The sequence below is a fragment of the Antennarius striatus genome, chromosome 15 (genome assembly GCF_040054535.1).
Source record: "Antennarius striatus isolate MH-2024 chromosome 15, ASM4005453v1, whole genome shotgun sequence".
Classification (NCBI taxonomy): Eukaryota; Metazoa; Chordata; class Actinopteri; order Lophiiformes; family Antennariidae; genus Antennarius; species Antennarius striatus.
In genome coordinates, this window is record NC_090790.1 from 15,782,764 (window position 1) to 15,795,786 (window position 13,023).

Genomic DNA, 13,023 nt, shown 5'->3' on the forward strand with positions numbered 1-13,023 from the left:
GATGTGACAGCGTTATGAGGTGTTAAAAAGCTGCTACTAGCAGCTATCAGCTAAATGAAACATGGAGGTATTTATTCATAAAATTTACATTCATCATCCTTACTACCCATTCATGCAGTTGCATAATCTATGTGTGATTGGGATTTTATAACCTTCTGACACCTGACTATAGCAGAAGCATGTTATGCTATACTGTAGTGTGATCATCTACACATTATTCACTTTATTTGATGGCAAATATATATTTGTTTATCTTGATGGAAAATAAAGCTTGAAAGACATAAAATATGACCCCAGATTTAAGCAACCATAACATCACTAGCAATTCACTGAACTACAATGGCGACAAAAGCAGAAAATACAGAGTTTCATTATTCTTTAAACATCAACCGATCGAGAACAGGTGGCCCACGGGCCAAATACGGTCATACAGATTTTTAAGAGTGCAAAGCCTTCACATACTGTATGATCGGGAGGAAGATGGCGATATTAGTGGGCTTATTACAAGCTTTCAGAGGATACGACAAGACTGCATTATTTTCATCCAGATTTCCTGAATTTGAATATCAGGGTTGCACTTTGTACAAAATTACTATGATTTTTATTAGCAGTACTGTTATTAGTATTATTACTATTATTATTGTTATTATTACTAATAATACTTTATATGATTATTATGGTTTAGGTAGTATTTAGCTGACTTACTACACATTTTAGTTGAATATCCTTGGTTTAAAGTTTCACCTGAACCACACCAAACAGTGACATCATGTTGCAAAGACACACCCAATGGTGCAATTTTACACTATTGCACCAGGGTGAGAACTTCAATCACCAGAGGGCAGCAGAAACAGAAAGCTGCTACTGTATTAACCAACTTCAACTTTTATCAAGCGACAGTAGGAGGTACATTCAAATGCATGCACAAGACGGCAGACAATCATGCAAGTACTGATTGACTGAGCCCACAGACATGCACAGGCATGGTAGGTTTAAATGTCTTCCTGCACTTACCAGCCTTCAGAATGTGGTACAACAGTGAGACGTAGACAAACACAACTTTAAATTCCTCCCAAGACACACACAGGCGCACACACACACACACACACACACACACACACACACAGACACACACACACACACACACATACATATGTACATACACGCACGCTCACACACGCAGGTGACTCACCTTGAGGTCTCTGTGTACCACCCCCATCTGATGGCAGTGGAGCACGGCCTCCAGGATCTGCTGGATGCAATGACTGCACGCAAACAGCAGGGGGAGCAGGTTAGTCTGAGCACATTCAGCCCCCAACTGTCACATCCATGCAGAGGCAGCAACATGTCAAAACTCAAGGCACAACATCACAGTCGCACGCGATATAGGAATGATCTGTTGCCACACACTCATACCACTTCATAATAAAAAGAGTGAACCTGTCTGGGAACCGTGGAGGGAGAAGCTGGGCTATTTTCTGTTTTCAACATGGTGCCAACCATTAGTCAGGCAGCGTGAGAGTGAGCTCCATGTGGGAGGCAGTGAGTCTAACCTGCACATTCTCCTGTAAAATGTATTCTGACTCGCCTTTGACGGAACGTTTTAACAGTTTCAGAGCATCTGAAGTAGAAACTGCTCTGCTTTTACTCTACTGAACTCTTTCATGCTTACTCACTCCCAGAATATGGTGCTCAGTCTGCTAGCCACGGGAAATCTAGTTCAGACCATCTGAATTATAGCAACAAGAGTCCCAAAAGCAAACCTGAAGACAGGCAAAAAGAGACAGACAGCAGGCACAGGCATTTTAAATCACAGGCAGGGATTGAAAAGAAAACACGAGCATGTAAATCGTTTCAGAGGGCAACACAATGAGCTACACACACACACACACACCTTGAGGTCCCTGTGCACTATGTCATGTTGGTGGGTGTAAGACACACTGTCTAGAATCTGATGGATACAGTAACTGTGGAGACAAAACAACAGGGTGAGGAGATAAAGGAGGGACAAGGGAAGGGAATGAAGCGTGAAGACTGTAATACAGAGACAGAGGAGACTGTTTTCAGGAACAGGTAAGAGAGGAACATTCATTCGTTCATTTGATGATACATTCAGGGACAGTAGATCCAGCAGAGATGGCAAAACCTGCTTCTCCCCAGCTCCTCCTCTGGCTCTTCTGGAGATACACCAGGGTGTTCTAAAAGATGTAATCCGTACAGCGTGTCCTGGAGATTCTGGGATCTCCTGACTTGTAACACTACCTCTATTTTCAGCAGCTGCATCACCGTAGATGTTCCCCAAATCTGTCTATCAATCTCCCTTCTCAATTCCTCCCTCTCTCATGAAAAAGACTCTAAATCCAATACCTGAACTTCTCCCCTTTGGTCGCCAAAAGGGGGACCCTGCAGTACTCCATCGAAGGACTCAACTCTAATCTGACATTGGGAAACAGGCACAGAACAGTCAGACCCTCTTGTTCTCTGAGGAGAACCCAAACAGGTACCAAGTTGAAGGTTATGAGTAGACCCTCATCTCCTCTCACCGTGGGCATCTATAGACTGGAGCAGAGTCAAGTCCCTCTCAAGGAGCTTGCTTTTAGAAGCTGTGCGATGTGTCAAAGTGAGCTTCACTGTATCTAGCCAGAATCTCCTCATATCAACCTGACAGAACCAGCTGGAGACCTTTCCCCACTGGAGAGGTGACATTCCATGTCCCAACAGCTGCAGCAAATGCGGAATGATCCATCAAGGCCTCTAACTTTTTGTGTGGCACCTGATCCTCATTGCACCAGTTCCCCATAATTCCTCCCGTAGGTAGAGGACTTGATAGACCCAAGGACCCATACTCCCAAAGACACATGCCCAAAAGAGACAAAAGATTGAACTGCCCTTAGTCTGACAGCTAGCGCCAAGCTACAATGGGAAACCACACCAGGGGCAAATTTCCCCTGACAGCAGACCTCCTAACCCTAACCCAAAATTATATTTAAAAAATAAGTTTTCTGATGCTCAAACTTGCAATGGGTGTAATTTACTGTACAAACCTGGACTGTTCTACTGTGCAAACCTGAACTGTTTTGCTCTATTGAACCTGGATGCTTACTCTAAGTAGTAGTAGTAAAAATAGTAGTACTGTAGAAAGTAAATTTTCCCACTTTGGGAAGAATAAAGCCTTACCTTAGTAGTAGTAGTTCTGCCTAAATAGTAGCAGTATTTGTAGCATTAGTTGTAGTAGTAGTAGTAGTAATACAGACGTAATAGTAATAGTTTCTGTTGTAGTAGGAGAGTCTTGTGTCTTATTTGCCCCCAGATTATGCACCATTAAACTAAAATATGGGACATGCGGTTTACGTAGGGTCATATATTGAGTGAGAGAATACAAAAACAAACCCACTTCTTTACAGGACATCACCCAAGGAAGAGGTTCATGAAATAATTTCACAAATGTTGACTTCTACAAATGACATTTTTTCTCCTCTGCTGTCTTGGCTAAGTGAGAAAATATGTTGTCTTTGTATCGGAGTGAACCCGCCCTTTAACAGGGTGGAGAAAGTATGGAGGGATGGAGCCATTCTGCGTACAGATGGAGGAAACTGTCGGCGAGAAACTGTTGGACAGTAATCAAGCCATGATATTCACACACCCACACACAAACACACAGAGTGACACGCACGATTTATGCAAAGAGAATGAGGGAGGATGAAAGCAGATGAGCGAGCAGAAAAGAAAATAATAAGGAAAGTAACTCTAGAGAGGGTTAAAACAAACTTGGTTGATGTTCTCTGATGTTCCAACACTATGGTTGATGTCCTACAATGAAACACTGGAAACACTGGTGGGAAGCCAAACAACAGTTCTGGTGGCACTTTCTTTGGCAGCGTAGGAGTGAAATTCATCAAAAATTCTTCTCTTCTTTTTTATTACAACTTGCTTTAGACCGGTTTAACAGCTCTCATTGATATTCACCAGTACTCACAGCTACTGGCAATCAGTAATCAAGTTATATCACACACTGCAGAAATGTGAACAGATTATTTTTTCTATAACATGAAGAAATTACTAGAAAGGAAATCCACTGAGGCAAATATCAAGACAGACCAGAGCTCCAGATCAGATTTTTTTGGGGTCACATTGGACAGATTCTCCTCTAGCTTGATTCCAGATTTACAGGTGAACCCTTATAGAGCAAAAGTCAATTTCAGTGTATAAGGAAATTGAGATTCTCACCAAAAACATCCATTCATCTTCTGAAATGTATTTCTCATAAAACTCACAGGCTATAGATAGAAAGTGTTTTTTTTCCTTTTAAATATGAAGAAAATTATCAAGAAATCGTATTCATCTCAAGCTTCTATGTTCGGTCATGCATAGTGATATACATCCTCGGGCAGGAAATCTCCTATCACAGATGACTGGCTCTGAATGAGTAGTCGCTGCTGTGTAGAAAATCAGTTTGCCAACAAAGAGGGTCACAAACAAACTACGCTTTCCCCTGAATGTGTAGAAACATTTGGCAGAATGAGTATACCTTTGGTAATCGGAGAAAATTACGCTGCAAAAAGAGCAGGAAATGTTTTTGAGGCGATGGCAGATGAGGGGAGGAGAAGGATTCATTCAGGCATTTCTCCAATATAATAAATAATACCACTAACTTCTAATTAACATAGCAATATCTGCATATGTTCCACCATTATAGATCCAGATAAGGATTATAATCTATATTTGGTAAATTAAATCTCTATGTGGAGGTGGTTACTATGTACCGACCAGTGGCTGAGATAAACACATGATTCCAAGCACTCCTGCTCATTTCTAGGTGATGTAAGATGAAATATTCATACGTGTGCACCCATTTATAGATTTTGGTGCATCATCATCTATATACTTGATTAATATTGGTCTTCCAGAATAATATTGGTTTTTCAGAATATCCGTCAAACTAATATTGATACACATATGATCCAGAATCCTCAGGTGGGTTTTAATGGTCCAGGAGTCACATGAGGAGGATCATATGACTCCTGGGACTGCTGGTTTTAGATGCAAAGGCATAATGGGGATAACAATGGGCCCTGGTGGAGGTTTGAACTCGCTGACTTCCAATTTGTTATATCATGATTTTGCACTTGATGCATTACGTTGTATTTTTAATAATTTAGAGACTCAAAAAACAAAACCAGTTTCCTGTTGAGGAACAATCGGGTGACAAATAATCGCACACATGATTTACATCCCTGAATGTCGTAACAGGTGAGATGATGAAAAGGACAGAGATGGAATGCAGGGTGAAAGATAGAGTAATTTAAGCAGGATGAAAAAATCTTTTACCGCATCATTCATTCTACCTCCTTCCCTCCTCCCTTTAATGCTTCAGTCCCCGTCTTTCTTTCTCTCTCTTTCTCTCTCTTTCTCTCTCTCTCTCTCGCCTCCACAAACCGCCTCCACAGTTAAATTGATTTAAGTCAGCCTCCTGAGGGGTTTGCAGCGTGGGCATGTGTGCATTTTGTGCATGTTTCCATCTGTCTGTAAATTCAGACGCTGGGGGAAAACTCCTCAACCTCGATTGTAATTCAGTTCACAGAAAGAGAGTACGTAGCAGGTTTCATCCATCACAAGTAAAGCCCAATTTTTCAGTGTGTGCTAATGAGAGGAGCCAAAACTCTGCAGAGGCAGGAGTATTGAAACATGGTGGGGGGGCGGGGGGGAAGTGTTTACCTGGCATCTGCTTCACTGTAGTACTCTCTAGCCACAATATCCTCAAACAGCTCTCCTCCTGTCACCCTGTGGAAGGTAAAGATAGAGGTTAAAACGCCATGTTATACATAAAGATATTCATTCACTAAGGCTGTGCACCAACACACACACACACACCCACGCACACACACACACACACACACCCACGCACACGCACACACACGCACATGCAAACGCACGCACACACACACACACAAACACACACACACAAACAGGAGGGGGATGTCCTCATTAGGGGGAAACCCCGGCTGCAGGATTCACTCTGACTGGGTTGCCATGGAGACTGGCTCCAGTGCGGGGAGTGCATCTGTGTGTGTGTGTGTGTGTGTGTGTGTGTGTGTGTGTGTGTGTGTGTGTGTGTGTGTGTGTGTGTGTGTGTGTGTGTGTGTGTGTGTGTGTGTGTGTGTGTGTGCTAAAGTGGAAGCCGCAAGGATGGATGTGGGGAGGAGGGGAGTTATGTAATGGAGGGAACTGCCTTAGAAATGAGGAGGGGATGAGGGGAGGAGAATGCGGATGTGAGGAAAAGTGTAGAGGAGACAGATGCAGCGAGGGCTGAAGGAGGGAGTGGTGGAAAATGGAGAAGGAGGGAGTGGAAGGAGGAGGAGGAGGAGGGAGAGCAGCAGTATGACAGAATGAGAGGAGAAGAAAAGGATGTAAGGAGGGAAGGAAGCAACTCACAGGTCAAAGAGAAGATAGTGGAAGCCCTCCTCTGAGATGCTGTCATGGAGGCGAACTGTAGGAAAGCAAAGAGAAACAGATGGAGGCACAAAAATAATCTCAGCTGATGTTCTCAGCTAGCACCTAGCATTAAAGGAGCAGTTCACCCCAAAAATAAAAATTTTGTCATGAACTAACATCCATGTCAGTTTAATTTCTTCTAAAATGATTAAAAAGCTAAATTTCCTCAACATTTCTTTGGCTTCACCAGAAAACAGAGTTGCAGCATTCTGCTACACACCTGAAGGAAATGGACACTAGTTTTAAAAAAAGCAGCCAAAAACAAATCTGCATACAATTTATGCAGATTAATATAAATATACCAAACCCCAGCAATCTCAAAATGATTTAGAGATATATTTTTTGCAATCTTTAGCTCCTATAATACAAAGCATCGATTTCACTGCCAGACATCCATCCATCTTCATCCGCTCATTTGTAGTCAGGTCGTGGCCGCAGGAGCTTCAACAGGGAACCCCAAACTTCCCTTCCCCCGGCCACATCCACCAGCTCTGACTGGGGGATCCCAAGGCGTTCCCAGTCCAGTGTGGTGATATAATCCCTCCACCTGGTCCTGGGTCTACCCCAAGGTCTCCTCCCAGCTGGACGTGCCAGAAACACCTCCCTGGGGAGGCACCCTGGTGGTATCCGCACCAGATGCCCAAACCACCTCAACTGACTCCTTTCCACGCGAAGGAGCAGCGACTCTACTCTGAGCCCCTCATGAACAGCAGTGTTTCTCACCCTATCTCTAAGGGAGACACCAGCTATCCGTCTGAGAAAGCCCATTTCTGCCGCTTGTATCTGCAATCTCGTTCTTTCAGTCATGACCCATCGCTCATGACCATAGGTGAGGGTAGGAACGAAGATTGAACGGTAGATGGAGAGCTTTGTCTCTCAGCTTAGCTCCCTCTTTGCTGTAGCAGTGCAGTACAGCGACTGCAATACCGCTCCCGCTGCCCCAATTCTCCGTCCAATCTCACGTTCCATTGTTCCCTTACTCGTGAAAAGGACCTCAAGATACTTAAACTCCTTCACTTGTGGAAGGACCACATAGCCAGACATTAGCTGCATACCTCAGCCTGTCCCTCCTGACTCCCAGAGTTTCCATCAGCAGGGAGATAAATGGATAAATACTCATTTTTAGTGAATGGTTATTCTAAAGAAGCCGCCTGGTGATATTACAGAACAATAATCAAACAGGAAGCAAACGACGCACCAATGTTGGGATGTTTGAGCAATCTGCAAATCCGGGCTTCTCTCTCCAACTTCTGATGATCTGCAAGAGAAAGTAGGACTTTACAGCAAAATCTCAGATTTAGATTTAAACAACACACTGACGAAGGCTGCATTTAATTATCAATTCTTTTTAATGAATCTTGATGAAAAAAATATTTTAGTTGCATTGTTTCAGGTGGTGACTTTTTTCAAGGTTATTATTAAGGAAGGATCATATGTCCATCTGTGAGAGGAGAATGAGGGAAACTGGATGACTCTTTAACCCCTCGTCCCAGATACAGAAGAAATGGAAGGAAATAAAGGAGTGGAAACAAGAGGAGAGGGAGAGGGAAGGAGAGGAAAAAGGTGACAGAAGGAGGTGAGAGGCACGTGGAAAAAATGAGTGGAAAAGTGAAAATGAAAGAAAGAAGAGAAAATTGAAGAAACAGAGGAAACATTTGAGGAGTGAGGTAAATAAGATATGAGGAGAAAATTGGTAAAAGGAGAATCAACAGGGAAGGAGGTGACGCACAAAAAAGCAATGCAAGAGCAAGAGGACAGAAGAAAAGAGGAGGAGGGGTAACGAGAGGAGGGTAGATGGAGATGGAAGATGATGGAGGAGAGGAGATCCAGTTGTCCAGATGAAAAATAGGTTTTTATTTGATTAACTGTGGATGTTGTTCACATTTTGCTCTGTAAAAATTTGGACTTCTGTCGTCTGTCCTTTCAAAGCCACGGTGCATCTGACTGAAACCATCATCTGCTTGTCTCTGAGGAACAGACATGGAGGCTTCACACGATGGAATCACGCGCTAAAATATGTTAATGTACGCTTTCAGATCTAGGACACACACACACATGCACACAAACACACACACACACACACACACACACACATAATGATGCATCTGCTTCTTCATATTCTTGTAAGCCCCTGAAGAATCACATGCAACCACGTCATTGAAAATATGTTAATGACATTATTTCATTCTCACCTCTGGCCGAGAGCTTTTTGGTGTTGATGATTTTGGCGGCGTACTCTTGGCCTGTGCAGAGCTTGACACAGCGGCGTACCACTGAAAACGCCCCCCTGGGAAACAAACACGGGAGACAGGAGGAGATGGGTCAGATGCCAGAATGAGCTTTGTCAGCATCAGAGGGACGTCTCAGTTATCGGACGACCTCACAGCTGTTCTGGACTCTTTGGTCTCAAACCGCCCTGATCTGAATGTCTAATGGAGATAAATCCAGGCATATGAAGACGACAGCACTGTGGTAGCACCTCATTTGTAATTTATTTTAGGTTTTCTGGACAAAATTTCAAATACATATTTTTGTGCTTCAGATTTGAATTAAGAACATATGAAAAACTTAAAAAATGCTTCTACAAAAACTTATTTTAGTTGACTGTTTATTGCGATGCCTGTTAATGACCTATGTGAGAAAAACTGCATACTTAAAATTATCTAAAGGCATCTTTCCACTAAATGGGAGATACGTACATAAAGACAGAAAAAATATGTGATAGTTTTTGAGTTTTGTCCCAGAAACCCTTAGCTGAGATAAACCCCCTCACAGAATGACTCTGAATTCAACTTGTTACCATGGAAACAAAAGTAATACAAATGATGGAAGTTCCTCAATGGCAATAAGACATCCCTTCAGTACTTGGCTCTGAATTGTAGAACACTTTGTGAAAATTTGTTAAAGATTTTTAGTAATATTCTGGAAATGAAACGACAGACAGATATGGATTATCCCTTTGTTCAGGTATTAAGTCTCTGCTTTAATGAATACATACCTAAATCTCCATTTTTATGTTCTGTGTAATCATATATAGTGCATATCATTATAAAAAATCAAGACAAAATATTACCACATAATACATTTCTACTTTTTATAATATAAGAATTCTTCTACTTCAATAAAAAATAATAAACTTACAATACAGTCCTGGTGGTTTAATGTAAGCCCGTATTGTTAGCTACTGTAGTCAGCCACTAGCAGGGAAGAGTGACAAACAAAAACCAAAAAATTTTAACAGAAAATTGTTTTGAAACGCAGTTATAACTTATGTTTTATTCATTTAACTTCTTCTTTTCCTTTCGGCTTTTCCCTTCAGGGGTCGCCACAGCGAGTCAGTTGCCTCCATCTAAGCCTGTCTTCTGCATCCCCTTCTCTCACACCAACTACCTTCATGTCCTCTTTCACTACATCCATAAACCTCCTCTTTGGTCTTCATCTGGGCCTCCTTTTATTCATTTAGCTGTAAAGCTGTTATTACAACTACTTATTGTGACTACCTCAACTTTTAGCTTAGCAAAGTTACAAATTTCCTGGCTGTAAATGTTTCCTTTTGAACGGGTCAGTTGTGCCTCCCAGAGATAACCAGAATTTGTGTGGATGTTGGGGGTAATTCAACTGTGCCTGCCAATAGGGTATGTTAAGACATTTCTTTGTTGGTTGGTTGATATTTTGGCAGGTCTGCATGTCATTCTGCATCAGTTTACTGGTAAATTGCAATATGCATATTTCACCACTGACCACTTAAGAATGGTTTTGATGTGATTTGTCTATTTTTGAATTTAAAACAGACTTCTTTTGTCTGATTTGAAATTTTTCAGCAACGTGAGTGGCATCAATTGCCACAAAAAAGAGGAACAAAGGCAATCTTTCAAGGATAAGTAGTGTGTGTGCTGGAGTTTTAAGGGCCACATTTGTGCATCAAACCCAGTAGAGAAAAACAGAAATAACCACCACTGTCATTTTTCACAGCTAATTTTATCTCACCTCAGTATCATTACGCAATGAAACACTCCCCTCAGAGCTTGTGCCTCTCTCATAAGCACTCCAATGTTCATGCGTTATGAGGAGATGGGATGAGTAAGCATGGCACCTGGCGACAAACTGGCCATGTGGTTAAAAAAAGGCAGCACAGCTTCAGTATGACAGGTTATCTGCAAGGCAGGTGGGGGCCCAGCGGACGGCTGGAAGTGGGTTCTAAATCAGAAATTGTTAAGATGCAGATAAAAACTTCACTATTTTAAAATTCACTTTCTAGGTTTGCCAAGACCTTTACACTGCAGCTCTTTACCTTAAATAACAAAAGCTTATTTTGACATTATTATCTATTGAATATGTATTATAATAAAATGTTTGTTTACTTATATTTATTGGTTTTTTTTTAAATAAACAAGTTCATGTAGAAAAACCTCAAGATAAGCTGATCCACTTTCTGTTGGGTTTAATATTAGCTACTGTAATTAGCTTCTTAGGGTTTATAAATGTCAAATGTGGCTATGCACTCATTTAAAATGAAGTTAAAATTTTTAAAAAAATTGTAACAACAACTGATTGTTTACTAAATATTGTTTCTAATGAAAGAGCTTGCATTTAAGAGAACTTGAACATTGGTAGAAAACCATCAGCATGACAACTTGAACTTATTAAGTTGCAAAACTATCTGTCAAAGCTACGACCCCAATTGGCATTGCAACACTCTCAGTTTAGTCAAATACTGTATATCTGTCAAGAAAGGCTCGTGGTTTAAAGGACAATAAAAGCCTTAAAAGTGCACTCTGAATCCATTGACTATTTGCATGTTTTAATAATTTTAGCAGGTAATATTTCAGTTTTGAAAATTGTACAATTTTAAGGTTACTTTTTTAAAGCAAACCCTGAATAAATTCAAAGCGACATGCATGAATAGCATGAGCAGCTTGTTGTCGAAACAATTATCAAAATCAAAATACAAGCCAAATGAATTTAAAAAATTATTAAATAATATTGATTAACTTAATATGGATTTGTGTTACTAATGTTTTACATTTCAAAGACCAAACCATAAATGCTGGTGCCTAACTATACTTGATAAAGGAATCCAAACACTATAGTTTAACGACCTGATTTTGGGGGGAAAAAAATTCTGTCAAAACAACCCCTGGTTATTTTCTCTAGAATGGAAGCTAAGAAGTTGGGTAGCAGTACGTCATAACCTGATTTTGCTCAATAACCTTCCATCTTTCCATCTGCATCTCACACACACAGGAGAGAGAGAAACCCATCATGAAACAAAAGTGACACCATCAGCCTCACAATGAAGTTCCATTATCAGAGTGGGAAGCTGATACTCCAACACCTCCAATGTCTTGAACCTATGGAGCTCCCTCACACACACGCACACACACACACACACACACACACACACACACACACACACACACACACACACAGGAGAACCCAAACCCCTCTACAAGTGAACCATCCTCAGCCCATTGCTGTGGAATAAATGTTCCTGTGATTCAAACATTGCAGAGAGATCCACTCTACCCACGCACAACCTGACAGAGACACTCAGTCCACTTTGTATCTCCCACTTCAACCTCTCACAAATTATCTGCAGCCTCAATGTCTCTATTTTATCACCTCCTCATTAGATTAGCAGCACTCAGAAAGCCGCAGTATTTTATTCTCTGACCTCTCTATAAACTGTGGGATTAAACCCAAACATGCGGGGACGGAGCCTTCAGCGGGCCCCGCATGCTTGTCCCCAATTAGCCTTTGGGCAGGGGGGGTTGGGGGGGGGGGTGGTAAGAGGCAGAAGTGTTACTGGGATCATTTCCATTCAAAATCGGTCATTTAAAGGAAAAATTAGGGGGGTGCGGGGTGGTGGTGGTGGGGGGGCATCATGCATTGGGGGTTCATATTCTGGAAGGGGTTCGTTTTAGATGAGCGGCGTGCGTTTTGTTTTGAAGGGATGGAGCTGCATCCCTCACCGCGGACGTGCGGGGCTCCATTCGTCAAGCGCTGCAGAAAAGTCGGGCTGCATGCAGGAGGAGACTAAGAAAAGGTAGCTTACTTGCCAAGCTCCTCGTACAGCTGGTATTCATCTGTGAAGCGTGTACAAGTTGTCGTTGCCATGATGCTTCCTCTTCGGACGGGTGCGGGAGTCCGAAATGCTCCGTGTGTCGCTGCGGAGGGGGAGGACCTGGCTCCCAGTCTCCGCCCACCTCAGACCTCCGGACGATTCAGCTGCAGCCACACGCAAACCGAACGCACACCGAACGGATCCCTGCTCGGACGGCTGCCAGGAGGAGGAGGAGGTGGAAGAGGAGGAGGTGGGAAAGGAGGAGGACTCATTAAATGCACCACTAACTGGTAATTTCAGCACACCGTGACCGTGGTCCACTGGATTGGGAAAAAAAAAAAAAAAAAAGTAAAAGAAATACAGAAAAAGTGAAATCAGTGTTCCTGATTGAAGAGTGCAGCATTTCATTTTACTTTATTGTAATTCATATAATAAAGCCAGGCCTGTATAATGCAATTACTTCAACT

The 13,023-nt window shown here is 42.0% G+C and overlaps 1 protein-coding gene across 3 annotated transcripts in view; it reads right to left on the reverse strand.

Annotated features, from left to right (window-relative positions):
* The window catches only part of LOC137608431 (calcium/calmodulin-dependent protein kinase type II subunit beta), a 31,047-nt gene extending 18,288 nt beyond the window's left edge, over positions 1–12,759 (reverse strand). For all 3 annotated transcript variants that reach the window (XM_068334810.1, XM_068334809.1, XM_068334808.1), the window contains exons 1-6: positions 12,548–12,759; positions 8,685–8,779; positions 7,691–7,750; positions 6,433–6,487; positions 5,716–5,781; positions 1,193–1,265 (exon numbers count right to left, since the gene is read on the reverse strand). In XM_068334810.1, coding sequence (XP_068190911.1) covers positions 1,193–1,265; positions 5,716–5,781; positions 6,433–6,487; positions 7,691–7,750; positions 8,685–8,779; positions 12,548–12,609 — 411 coding nt within the window. In that variant the 5' untranslated portion in view covers positions 12,610–12,759. The remainder of the gene's footprint in view (positions 1–1,192; positions 1,266–5,715; positions 5,782–6,432; positions 6,488–7,690; positions 7,751–8,684; positions 8,780–12,547) is intronic.
* Positions 12,760–13,023: the final 264 nt, after the last annotated feature.